Source organism: Macaca mulatta, chromosome 12 (assembly GCF_049350105.2).
Source record: "Macaca mulatta isolate MMU2019108-1 chromosome 12, T2T-MMU8v2.0, whole genome shotgun sequence".
NCBI lineage: Eukaryota > Metazoa > Chordata > Mammalia > Primates > Cercopithecidae > Macaca > Macaca mulatta.
The window spans coordinates 76,875,294-76,889,104 of record NC_133417.1 but is presented as its reverse complement, the minus strand read 5'-3'; the positions used below and the strand labels follow the sequence as shown (position 1 = coordinate 76,889,104).

Genomic DNA, 13,811 nt, shown 5'->3' with positions numbered 1-13,811 from the left:
TCTTCTTTCTAAATTGGTTTAGAAAAACAACTGCATCGCAGCCAGGGGTGGTGGCTCACGCCTATAATCCCAGCACTCTGGGAGGCTGAGGCCGGTGGGTCATGAGGTCAGGGGTTCAAGACCAGCCTGGCCAATATGGTGAAACCCCATCTCTACTAAAAATACAAAAATTAGCCGGGCGTGATGGCGGGCGCCTGTAGTCCCAGCTACTTGGGAGGCTGAGGCAGGAGGGCTTGAACCCAGGAGGCGAAGGTTGCAGTGAACCGAGATCGTGCCACTGCACTCCAGCCTGGGGGACAGAGGGAGACTCCATCTCAAAAACACACAGAAAAAAAGAAAAATAACTGCATTGCTAATATTGATTTAAAGTAACATTTAGTGTATGTGTGTATGGCTCTGTGTGTGTGTGTGTGTGTGTGTGTGTTTTTGAGACAGTCTCACTCTGTCGCCAGGGCGGGATGCAGTGGCGGGATCTCGGCTCACAGGTTCAAGTGATTCTCCTGCCTCAGCCTCCTGAGTAGCTAGGACTACAAGCTCATGCCACCACGCCCAGCTAATTTTTCGTACTTTTAGTAGAGACGGGGTTTCACCATGCTAGCCAGGATGGTCTCAATGTCTTGACCTCGTGATCTGCCTGCCTCAGCCTCCCAAAGTGAGTATTTTTTAAGAAAGGGTCTCGCTCTGTCCCCCCAGCTGGAGTGCAATGGTGCAATCACAGCTCACTGCAGCCTTGACCTCCTGGGCTCTAACGATCCTCTCATCTCAGTCCCCCAGGTGGCTGGCTGGGACCATATAGGTGTGTGCCATCATATCCAGCTAATAAAAAAAATTTTTTTTATAGAGACAGGAATCTCCCTATGTTGCCCAGGCTGGTCTTGAACCCCTGAGCTCAAGCAACCCTCCAGCTCAGCCTCCCAAACTTCTGGGATTACAGTCATGAGCCACTGTACCCAGCTGAGTGAAATTTTAAGTAACTTCTATACCCTCAGAAAAGTTTAGGAAATAAGTATCATAGGAAAATGAGTTACAGTTGAGAAAAACTGAAGTACTCAGGCCACATTTTTACCTGAAATTTTCACATAAGTCAAAAAACCATGCAAAAATTTTCCAATTTTAAATAAGCCGTTATAGACTGATAATACTTTGTTTGCAGTTTAATATAAGGAACCAAGTCACCACTCAATCTTTAAGCCCTTTGAAAGTGTCGGTCTGAAATGAACTTAAAATGATGACACCCAATAATTTGTGACATCCTTCAATTCCTTTGTTTCTATGCTACAAAGATAAGCAACATATTTAAAGATAAAATTTTCTTGAATTTAAATCTACAGTGATATGCAGAATCAAAAACTGAGTTTTTTCCAAATTTAATACATCATCTAGCAATCATTTTTTAAAAGCTTCTCCATATTAACGCACTATATTAGTGATAAAAAAAATCATATTCTAAAGCAGAGAAATGAGATAACAGCACAATCACCTAACTATAAACAATTCACATAATATTCTAAAAAGCTATATGGCACATCCCAGAACAATAAAGGACATTTAAAGGACAAATATAATTAGGTTTTAATGTACTACTGACAGGTAATAATACTGATATGTATTCCAGCCCAGAATCAATTTCTATTGCCAGATGCAACTCCTTTCAGAAGGCCAGAGGAAACAGATCATTGATTCTATTTATAAAGTTAAACAACTGAGATATATTCAAATGCTGTACATCTTAAGAGAATGACATCTTCAAAAGGCAGATGGCATATAAGGAATTGTCTGCCGGTATTTTACCTTAAAATTGAGTGCAAAAAAATGAAAATGGGTGGCAATTATACCACAAACACCCATCCATCGGAAGTAAGATATAACTTAGGCCATCTACAGGAAGTTTCAATTATTATTAGATCTGGCTATGTGTCAAGTAAGCAAAAGGCCATCTCAATATAAAGAATATTCTGGATTGCAAATGGAGGTCCAGAGCCTGCAAAAGAACCACAAAGCTAAAAAAACACACACAATAATGGAGAAACAACTAAATTACAGAAGAGTAGAAAAATCTGCAGTTTCTTTTGTTTTTTAAGGACTGGGTATGGAAATCTAGGAGAAATAAGTATCTTAATGAGAACAGCTGATAAGGCATTTTTAGTATTTTTAAATGCTGAGAAATGTTAATGCTGAAAATAAACACCAATACCCAGTTGTCAAATTCAGAAGTCCTTTAGCATGTTTAGTCTTTTCTTTTTAGAGACTTCAGTTTCTAATGAATAACACCAATGAATAAAGGCTACCATTATTGATGACTCTTCACTGAGATTTAAGAAATAAAATTCTTTATCTGCTAATTGGTGCTAAGTATCAAGGACTTTATTGGTTGGAGTAGACAGAAGAAAGTGGTTAAGAGGCTTCAGAGAAACAACCCCTTGCTGGCACATTACCCACTAGAGTAGACAAAGACTACTTATGTGAACTCCACATTAAAATCACCAAAAATGTCCCTTCATGTAGCAGCAAGTCTAAGCTCTACAATAGAAGCTAAACAATTTTCTGCCCAACTAAAAGAAGTGACATAGTCTGTATTATGTTTCTACAATTTTATAAGTCATTGAGCTAGTGAAGTTGTTGCTTAAACAATTTATAACTTTTGTTATAAATGAAGTTTAGTAACTACTACTTTATCTCCTGAGTTTCCAACCCATTTAACAGTAGCAGGAAAGTCAGATGAAAAGATAATGCACCTCTGTAAATGTGGAACTCCCTTTTAAAAACAACATGCTTTCCCTCCAGTTTATTATTCTACAGATCAGTTCACTGTTCTGAAGCAACCTCAGTTTTATTTACCTTAGATTACTAGTCTATATAAAAAAGGATGAAACAATCTGCTTACCAGCTTATTTATGTGGTTGCCAGTCTCACATCCAGTTTTTTTTTTTTTTGGTGGGGTGGGGGGGTGGGAGGTGGTATCTTTAAACAAAATTCCCAAATAGCATTTTTTAACATGTTAATATTTTAGTGCATGTTAAATATTATAGTTTGTAACAAAGATGTATCCCAATTCAAACTTGTAAGATTAATACATTTTAATACCAATTTGTATGTAACCATCTGGTAAAATATTTTTCATGAAAAGAAAAAGGCAACTTTCAGTTTCATCAGCAATTTTATGAACAAATGTGAAAGTTAGAAAATAACATAAATATTTCTTGGGCCACTTTGTTTTTTGGTGGCTCACACTTTAACATACTATCATCTGAAACTCCATCTAATAATGCCTTCTCCTTTTAAAGAGTCAAGTCGAGTAAGTTGTCTTTCCTTCTCCTAAGCATTCTATTCATACTACTACTTCTATGGCTAATCCATACTGAAAGACATTTCCAAAACAAATAGGCCTACATTTCACCTTATCTACTACTGTTGTGAAGGCATGTATTTTAGGAATACAAAACACACACTTTAGGAAATGTGTATTCTATTTAAGAAGTATTTACTTTGACTTTTTTTCTCAGTAAAGTTTAGAATATTCTGACCCTACATGTAAATTAAAGCGCAGGCTGCCTCTAAATAATGCAACTGTTTGCCAAATAAAGTGAACAAATAAGTTATACCATACTTTCAACATATTTATGCCTGACCAAGATTTCCCCATATATATTCCGCTCATTATCTTCAATTTGTTCCATTAAGCACTTCACAGTTAGGGATGTAATCCAATCCCCACAAAGCCTTATGATTTAAAACATAAACTTAAGCCATCTTTAGATGGCTTAAGCACCCTAGGAAAATGTTGTTGTTTAAAATAGTTATTTCTGACAAAAATACAATCAATCAGTAAGGAGACATTTTTTAGAAAGGCTCTTTCAGTAACAAATCAAATTTTACATACCTGTAATATCAAGAACTGTAGGAAATTCAGTGTAGTATCTATGAACTGTTTCAAGAAGCTGAGCACCATGGCCTTGACCTTGAAATGGAGTCAAAATCAGCATCTGACTACAGTAAAGAAATTATTTTAAAATTAAAATATCATAACATGACCAGTTTAAAACTTGCAAATCACTATAGTATTACAAACACTTTAAAGTTTGTGTGATCTTTTTTCAATCCACCTTTGAGATACCCAAAAATTATCAGGATACTCAAAATTAGTTTAATCTTCTACACTGTTTCAAAGGGAACAATGAAATAAATCAGTACATAGTCCATGAATAATAGTGATTTTTTTTTTAAACAAATCAACACTATTATAACAAGTATTGGAAACTTCAGCAGTTCCTTCTGCTGAAATAAAAGACAAGGCACGTGTTATACTGCCAATTACCTTACACGTGGCCGGGTTTTGTCTGGGTACACATAGTAATTATAGACTGTCATGTAGCCTACGGTCGCAAAAAGCGTAGCTCCATCCTTATTATACTTCTCAAATCTGCAGATAAAACAGAAAGCCAAGCAGGTCAATTACAGTCGCGCTCCCATGCAGTGTCCATTTTCTTTTCCATTCTCTGACTGAATTTTCAGTGTCAGCAAGCTACTCTGTGAGGGCCCAATGGGTACACCTGCTATGTTCTGAATGTACAATTCACTTAATTGGTGTGCAGCAACTTGGATAAATCAGACCTCTTTACATCACTTCAGTGCACTTGCCTATTATAAAGATGAATAGGTGGCAAGTAAAAGAAAACACAGGCAAAGCTCATTTTACTGTTTAAGCCTACATTCAGGGCCCTAACGGACAACAGCATTTAATTCAGCTCTATTCTCAAGGTCTCCCAAAGCATAATGAAGGAAAACTCAAGCCTCATAAACAATAGTTTTTCTTTCCTGGGAAAAATATCATTATACTGTCCCAATAATTGGGCTGCCACAATTAAAATGCTGGCTTTGTGGAGGTAATAAGGTCTACTGTTGCTTTAGAACTGTACTTACACTAGAAAGTAGTGCCATCTTTCATCATCCACGTCAATAAAGCTAGCAGTTTCAATAAACCACATCAAAAAGGTCTGAAGCCTTTCATGATACTCTCGAAAGCCTCTACATGTCATGTCGGCCTAGGGAAAAAGCCAGGAAAAGTCAGGTGAAACTCATCACAAAGGTAAGTGAAAGTCTGCAGAACACAAAATTATCCTGTGGGAAAATGTTTAGAAGTCTCAGATTAAGATGTGGACACAGACACAGACATACACACAAAATAGATCTTTGTTTATAATGCTGATTAAAACTTGTTTACTGCAGTTAGAATAAATCACTGACAACAAAACTACATACAGGTTTCAGGCAAAAAGAACTTTACTCAATAAATATTTAGATTTATCTTTACCTTATATATCTGAAAGGTAAAGTTTTCTCCTCCTGTTGGACTGAGAACTGAGTAGGTATGAAGTAAGGTTCCGAATGGCTTGAAATCAACTTCTTTTTCCAGTAAAGAAAGGAAATCATTTGTGTTTGTGCAAAATCCAGGTGGAATGATTTGTCTAATTTTGCCCTCAACATCATCTGCCTAAAAAATAAAGGATATAAAAAATCAATAACAAATTCAACTTTAAGTTGAATATGGTTACTTTCTTTAAAACTGACAAAACCAACACAAATTATAAAATTTTGGTTGAAAACTAAAGAAGTAAACACACAGTGAACTGGAAAAGGATGAGCTTCCTGTGCACAAACTACATCACACAAAACTGAGATAAGCATAACATAAAAGTAAATAAGAGAAGGCAGGTAATCTGATACCAAGTACAATAATAAGGGCAATGCTATGGACGTTTCTGTTATGTAGAAAATGCTGACTATACCCCTTCATGACAGTCTGAACTGGCCAAGGCAAAAGGCTGCTTATTATTTTATATGTGTCAAAGAAATCATATTATCCAAGACATGAAAAGATCACCAGAGGTAGTGAGATGAGGCTAGAGTCAGACCAAATGAATAGCAATCTCACAACTAGATGGGTCACAATTCCCTCATATGCCAAACTCAAACTAAGATGATAATTTTAAAATATACCTATTTAGGAAATAACATAAATTATATGAATGCATATATCATTCTTTCATCCTTAGAATGTGACACAATTCTTAGAGACCTGGATTTGTGACAGTAAAAAAGAGACAAGACTGGACAACAAAACTAAACTTGGAGATTAAAATTACCCTTAACAACCTCTATCAATGTTATCAGCTGAGCAGACTTCATAATCCTTTTCAAAATCCCAAAAGACCACTTGATTGAATACATTTACTACTTCTCTTTAACCATGAATATTTGATGAAGTCTTACAATAAAGTATTGCTGCTTCTCACCAGGCAATAAAACTTAATGAATTGGTCTCAACTTAACAAAACCTTATCCCTCAATACAGTCCCTAAAAGCCTGACATTACATTCAACAAAATGAGCTTGTATTCTATTCAAACTTTTTCCTGAACAATGAGGCCAGGTTTTTACTTAATGGAGTTTGCCGTGAGTTCAGCTGTAATGTTTGTATTGTATCTATTTCCACAAGGACTGACACAAGAACACTTTGTGTTAACTTACTAAGCAGCTCTTTCATACCGTTTACATGCATGATGGGTATTAGTTCTAAACCAAGACCCTTGCTACTTAGCATTCAAAACAGGGAAATTAAGATGCTTAGGACAAAATACACTACAAAAGGCTAATACAACATGCTACTAATTCCTGTCCTTTCAACCATCTTTTAACTAAGTAGAGGCAATGCACCTGCAGATGAATAGCACTTTATTATGATTCAGTTACATTTTAGGATAGAGAACCAGGGATGACGTTTATCACAAACAAGTTTTATTTTCAATGCTCTGGTACCACCAACATGTATATATAATTTGTTTATAGCTATAAAAAAAGACCTATTATTGAAAATATAGCTCTTCAGCATTTTGCCCAACAGTTTATTTCTAATATGTACATCAGTCCTTACAACTCATTCACACTCGAGATCAAATAAACTGCATTTCATAGGACCGTTTTTGTTTATTTTTAAAGTACTATTTGATAAATATTTTTCCTTGCAATTGCTAACGTGAAGAGGCCATCTTAAGCATATTTTATAGAATCAGTACAATTTCAACCACTATCAAGGAAACTGTCATAATGAGGGATAGCTGTAATAGGTATGCTGTGTAGCAATTAAAATCCAAAGTAGTGATGAGTAAAACAGTATAGCATAATGTTAGTTAAGGTTTTTAAAAAGTCAAGGAAAACTACTTTTAAAAAGAGATTTATAATCTATCAGTTTAAAAATCACTTTAAGACTTTCATAGCATGTATAATTTTAACTTTTAAAAACTTTCCTTATGTCCTGTCTTCTCAAGAAGGCATTACAAATCATTTTACATATCTTGCATCAAATCTACTTCAAAGATTTCTCAGAAACTCTAAGTTTCAAGTAGCACTTTTGGTGGCGGGCAGAGCAACCCGAAGGTTTGAGCCCAACAAAGACTTCAAAGGATGCTTATTTACTGTAATAAATATCTTCAAATAAAATATTTTGCTTTGCATAAGTTTACACATTAAGAATTTTTATAGGGGAAAAGGGCAATTTTAAAGCAAGGAATCTTTATTTATTTATATAAATATATATTTATAGTTATGTATATAAACATGCATCTGATATACTTACATAAAATATACAACTGAAAACCAAACAGTTCTTCAATCTAGAATTTAGAACTTTGCTTCACTAAAGGGAAAATGTCTGCATTTCTCTATTAAATGGATTCTGTTTTAAGAAAAAAAATCCTGACTACCATCTTAGAGATCTGTACTCTTTTCTCAAATACATAATTTAGTTCAGTTTAAAATATTTGTTTTTCAGATTGGATTACTGATCAGATAATAAAATCAGCACAAGAGCAAAACCTCATGTAATCATTGTTAATTGAATAGAGTTAAAAATCAACAGAAACTTTTTAATTACAGTGTTTGTGGCTAAAAGTTTAGAATCTATTTCTGAAGATCACTGAAAAATTCCCTGTCTTCCAGAACATTATTCTAAACTTCAACTAAAATTACATAGAAATATAGAAAGGGTAAGAAATTCAGCTGACTAGACAGACCAGGGAACTAGAATTTCAAAAAAATGTTTAAAAAGAAACCAGGCTGGGCATGGTGGCTCACACCTATAATCCCAGCACTTTGGGAGGCCAAAACAGGTGCATCACCTGAAGTCAGGAGTTTGAGACCAGCCTGGCCAACATGGTGAAACCCTGTCTCTAATAAAAATACAAAAGTAGCTGGGCGTGGTAGCGCGCGCCTGTAATCCCAGCTACTCCGGAGGCTGAGGCAGGATAATCACTTGAACCTGGGAGGCGGAGGTTGCAGAGAGCCAAGATTGCGCCACTGCACTCTAGCCTGGGTGACAGGATGAGACTCCATCTCGAAAAAAGAAACCAGAACACAACCAGATATGTTTAATTAACAAAGACATCTCTTACAAATGGTTTCCTAACACTTGGCAATTTCTTTTTAAAAAGGAAAGTGTAAAAGTATTCTAGTTAGATATTCTGGTAGGTGGGTCATGATGAAATATTTTTAGATCGTATACTCTTTAACTATGGTCATTTCAAGTTCCAATGTTCTGTACTTTGTTACACATGAACATGTTCATATGGAGCAATTTTTGCATTTCCTCATTATTGAATAAAGCGATATGCCTGATAATTAGTAATCTATTTTTTAAAATAAATGTTTATATTTGTATTTATACACATTTGAAAACCCAATAACCTTTCTAATGTCTTATCTTAAGCAACACCATTTGTCTAAATTTGTCTAGTTATTTTTGAGATTGCAATTAAAGACACGTTAAGTAGGTGGTAACATGCTGTTCTTTACTTGGCTAAAGTGGTACATAGACTTAACTATATTCTAAGACTACCTAAAATATGCTATAAAAACAAGCAAAAGAGATTCTATATCTACTTAATTTTCTCAATCTCACGTTCTCTGATAATATTTAAGCTTTAACTACAGAATGTATTGTTGAGAAATTAAAAGTGTGAACTTTTTCACTAATGGAAAAACAAAGGTCATATTATGTTTATTTACACTGCATTAGTATTTTGCTACTTGAACTAAACAAGACAAACTTGTCAATATATACTTTTAAAGCTCTTTATGATATTTCATAAAAAGTATTACTTATCAAGAACACTGTCACAATTTGAAATTTTACTAGTCTACCAAAGATATTTTCATTTCCTCAAGATGAAATTTCTGGAAGTATGTAGGATTTTCCTAGAAAGAGGTTAAACACTCCATAAAATTTTTTAAATCTGCTCTTATCTACTCTCAAATTCAATCCAATTAGTGGGACACCAGGATAAAATAACTGAAATTCACAGTTAATACAAACTTTATCCACCTATTTCAACTTCCTGTATCAAACCGTTCCCAGAAATGCTAGCAATTAGGAAGACAACAATCTTAGTTACGTACCACTTCACTAAAAGGCAATGAAATTACACCCAAGAGAAGGCAGGAGGTTTTTGTTTTTAAGACAAGAGTCTTGCTCTGTCACCTAGGCTGGAATGCAGTAGTGTAACCATAGCTTACCGCAGCCTTGACCTCCTGGGCTCAAGAGATCCTTCTGCCTCAGCCTTCCAAGTAGCTAGCACTACAGGAGCATGCCATCATGCCCAGCTTTTTTTTTTTTTTTTTTTTTTTTTTGAGACGGAGTGTTGCTCTGTTGCCCAAGCTGGAGTACAGTGGCATGATCTCGGCTCACTGCAACCTCCACCTCCCGAGTTCAAGTGATTCTCCTGCCTCAGCCTCCCGAGTAGCTAGGATCACAAGCATGTACCACAACACCTGGCTAATTTTTGCATTTTTAGTAGAGACAGGGTTTCACCATGTTGTCAAACTCCTGACCTCAAGTGATCCGCCAACCTTGGCCTCCCAAAGCGCTGGGATTACAAGCTTGAGCCACCATGCTCAGCCCCCCCCTTTTTTTTTTTTTTAAGAGGCAGGGTCTTATTATGTTACCAAGGCTGGTCTCAAATTCCTGGCCTCAAATGATCCTCCTGAGTAAGCCTACAGAGTAGCTGGCACTACAAGCACAGAACAGGAGGTGTTAATAAAAGCAAAGGTCAAGGACAACCAGACGAAAAAATCATCAGTGTCTGAATAATCAAGTTTATTGTATTGTAAAATTCAGAACTGTTTCCTTTAAAGATGATGGCTAGTAGAGATTTTATAGGCATCTTAATTGTGACTAAAGAATTTTAGGTGCAACTAGAGCATTCAGCTTGGAAAAGAAAAAGAATGGATGATTAAAAATTAATGTAATGACATAATCCTAATACATAACTTCTAAGCAGATGTTATGGCTGCTGACCGCCTATGTAGTATGATCTGCAAAGCCCTAATATATAGTCTCAAACCTAACATCCAAAATAAAATTTTTGATATTTTCCACTTAAACCTATTTCTTCTATCGTCTTCTCAGTTAACAGTACCATAATTGAACCCCCGTTGCTTGGGCAATGGGGTTCTCCTTGTTTCTTTTCCTCATCTGTCACATCTAATTCAACAGCAAACCTCCAAAATGTTCCTTACTCTGACAACTAAATCCAGTGTCACCTCTAACACTGCAATATTCCAGTCTCTCTTCTTTCACTTTTGCCCCATACAGTGTGTTCTCTGCACGGCAGCTAGAATCATATTTTAAAAATATAAATCACATCGTTTATGACCTCCACCTACTTAAGAATGCCTCTGAAGAACACCAACTACTCTTATTTCTTGCAAACACCTATCACAGAAGATCCTACAGATCTAGCTTTGCATCCCCTTCAACCATCTCCTACCCCTCTCTCCATCACCATGATTTAACCCTGTTAATCTATATTTTTTAGCAAAAATGCTATATTTTTTAGAGCCTTTGTACCTGCTAGTCCCTTTGCTTAGTAAGTTTTACCCTCAGCTTATAACATGGCTGGTTCCTCCTTCATTATTCAGAAATGAGCAAAATGCATCCTCATAATACTACCTGAATTTGTGTATTTACTATTTTGTTTACTGACTGTTCCTCTTGGCTAGAACGTAAGCTCCATGACTTTGTCTGCCACTGTATCGCTGGCATCAAGAACAGAAGGCACTATGGAATGAACACTCACTGCAAACTGAGATAGAAGACGCAAGCCCATGACCCACGTATCCCCTACCCAATCGTTTTTAATAAGGGGAAAAAAGTCTTTGTTTGAATACTCAATATAAGTGATCTTTGACCACAAAGCAAATAAGTAACTCTACAAAAAGACATTATAAAATATTGATTCCTTACTCCTAACACAGTATTTCTAAATGGAAAAACCTAATTTTCAAGAATGGAACAATTAGATGTCAATGCAAATACACAGCTATTTTCACTGCATGAAGTATTTAAAAGATTTATCTATAACTAAGTCAATAGTTCCTTTGGAAGAAATCAATTCAGTGCTATCAGCTGCAACTGTAAAAAACAAAAACCCTCCAACAGTGGATTTACACACAAGGAAAAATATCACCTGCATTTTTAATAAGAATATCTAGCTGGGCTTGGGTCTGGAGAATTTAGCAATCTATATATTTGATTATGAAAAAACTCTATTTTAATAAATGTGTTAAATGCTAGTTCATCTAAGATTAAATCTTTTCAAACATCAAACCACTACAGTATTACTCAGAATCACTTCTGTATCTGCACAATTTCAAAAGTTGTCCTGGGACACAAACTATATTAAAACAAATATTAAATGTAGTGACATACTATTTATCTGGCAAGCTCAGTCATCTCAAACATGGCTGGGAAGTGGGGAAAAACACACACACAAAAAACAAGTAGTACTCAAAATATTTCTAGTACTAAAGTTGAATGAATATGAAACTACTTCAGATCTTTTTCATGCTATGCACAATTTGTATTACATGAAACTTATTTCAGATCTTTTTCATGCTATGCATAATTTGTGTTATAGATGGGGCATAGGGTTGGCAAAAGAGGTAAAGTCAGAAGTTAAAGTCCTGAAAAAGTTGGTTGCATTGTTAATATTTTAGGAACTGCTACTTCTGCAGAAGAAAGTTATGACACATAGTATGAAGTAATCAGATTCCATCAAGCTCACCAACATGGTACTTTTAACCATAAGGGGTCTGCTAGTGTGAAGCCCCTTACAATGATAGCAGTAAACTGGCAGTGCATGGCATAAAACACAGGAGAAGGCTGGGTATGGCGGCTTAAGCCTGTAATCCCAAGCATTTTGTAAGGCCAAGGTGGGAAGATTGCTTGAGGCCAGGAGTTTGAGGCCAGTCTGGGCAGTATAGCAAGACCCCACCTCTACAAAAAATTAAAAAAAAATTTTTTTTTAATGAGGGGAAAAAAAACACACGGTAAAAAGGAGAAAGATACCTATGTAACAAACCTGCATGTTCTGCACATGTATCCCAGAACTTAAAATTAAAAAAAAAAAAAAAAAAAAAAAGGGAGAGAGAGAAAGAAAAAGCAGTAAGCACAAGAGCCTGGATCCTCTTAGAACAGGTCAAAAATATTCCTAACATCTTTTAATCAAGGTATTATTATATATTATGCATACTAACACTGAATAATCATCTCCTAGTCCAATACTGATTATTTACTAGTTGTATGACTTTGGGCAAAACCTTTACAACATAACAAATCCCTCAAAATGTAAATAATAAAAAAGGGCCAAGTCAGTCAGTTCCAGTAATGAGAGGAGGTTTTAACCAAAAATATAGATGGGGTATGGGGTGGCAAAAGAGGTAAAGTCAGCAGTTAAAGTCAGTTTAAAGCCCTGAAAAAGTTGGTTTCATTGTTAATTCATTAGGAACTGCTACTTCTGCAGAAGAAAGTTATGACATACAGTATGAAGTAATATATTTCGTTTTCCATACTTGTGTCTAACACAGTATTACCAACAGTATATCAGATATAATTTACTAAAACTTGCTGGATTTATAAGTGCAAAGGAAAGAGATTTTGCTATAAGAATTAACTTTCAATTTTATACATATGATTTAGTGACAAAATGGGATTTAATCTTTAAAAAAATCACCTTTGTGAAGTAACGCTTGATGAAGTTTCAATGCCCTTAAGGAATGCTCTGAAACAGAACAAGTCTAAAATAAAATTTTCTTAAGGCCCTCAAAGATTCATGTCCATCCCAGATGCAAAATACATTCATTCTATCCAGACATTCCTAAAAGTCTCAACCATTATAATATCAACTCAAGTCCAAAATCTCATCTAGATATAATCAGTTCAAAAGTCACACATCTCATCATCTAAATCAGCTATAGGTAAGACTCTGGCTATGATACATCGTAGGGCAAAATTCCTCTCCACCTATGAACCTGTGAAATTAGAAAACAGTATCACTTCCAAAAGACAATAGTAGGATAGGCATAGGACAACAGTTATAGAATCTCTCATTCCAGAAGAGAAAATGGAAGGAAAAAAGGAGCCACTGCTATCAAGCAATTTCAAAATTCAGCATGGCAAATTCCATTAGGTTTCAAGGCCTAAGAATAACTGTGCTGGCCGGGCGCGGTGGCTCAAGCCTGTAATCCCAGCACTTTGGGAGGCCGAGACGGGCGGATCACGAGGTCAGGAGATCGAGACCATCCTGGCTAACCCGGTGAAACCCCGTCTCTACTAAAAACTACAAAAAACTAGCCAGGCAAGGTGGCGGGCGCCTGTAGTCCCAGCTACTCGGGAGGCTGAGGCAGGAGAATGGTCTAAACCCGGGAGGCAGAGCTTGCAATGAGCTGAGATCCGGCCACTGCACTCCAGCCTGGGCGACA

General features: G+C 35.9%; 1 protein-coding gene across 1 annotated transcript in view; it reads right to left on the bottom strand.

The window, feature by feature from the left end:
* The window catches only part of HAT1 (histone acetyltransferase 1), a 68,080-nt gene that overhangs the window by 19,247 nt on the left and 35,022 nt on the right, over positions 1-13,811 (bottom strand). The window contains exons 5-8 of the mRNA XM_002808011.4: positions 5,312-5,491; positions 4,921-5,042; positions 4,316-4,420; positions 3,881-3,987 (exon numbers count right to left, since the gene is read on the bottom strand). Coding sequence (XP_002808057.2) covers positions 3,881-3,987; positions 4,316-4,420; positions 4,921-5,042; positions 5,312-5,491 — 514 coding nt within the window. The remainder of the gene's footprint in view (positions 1-3,880; positions 3,988-4,315; positions 4,421-4,920; positions 5,043-5,311; positions 5,492-13,811) is intronic.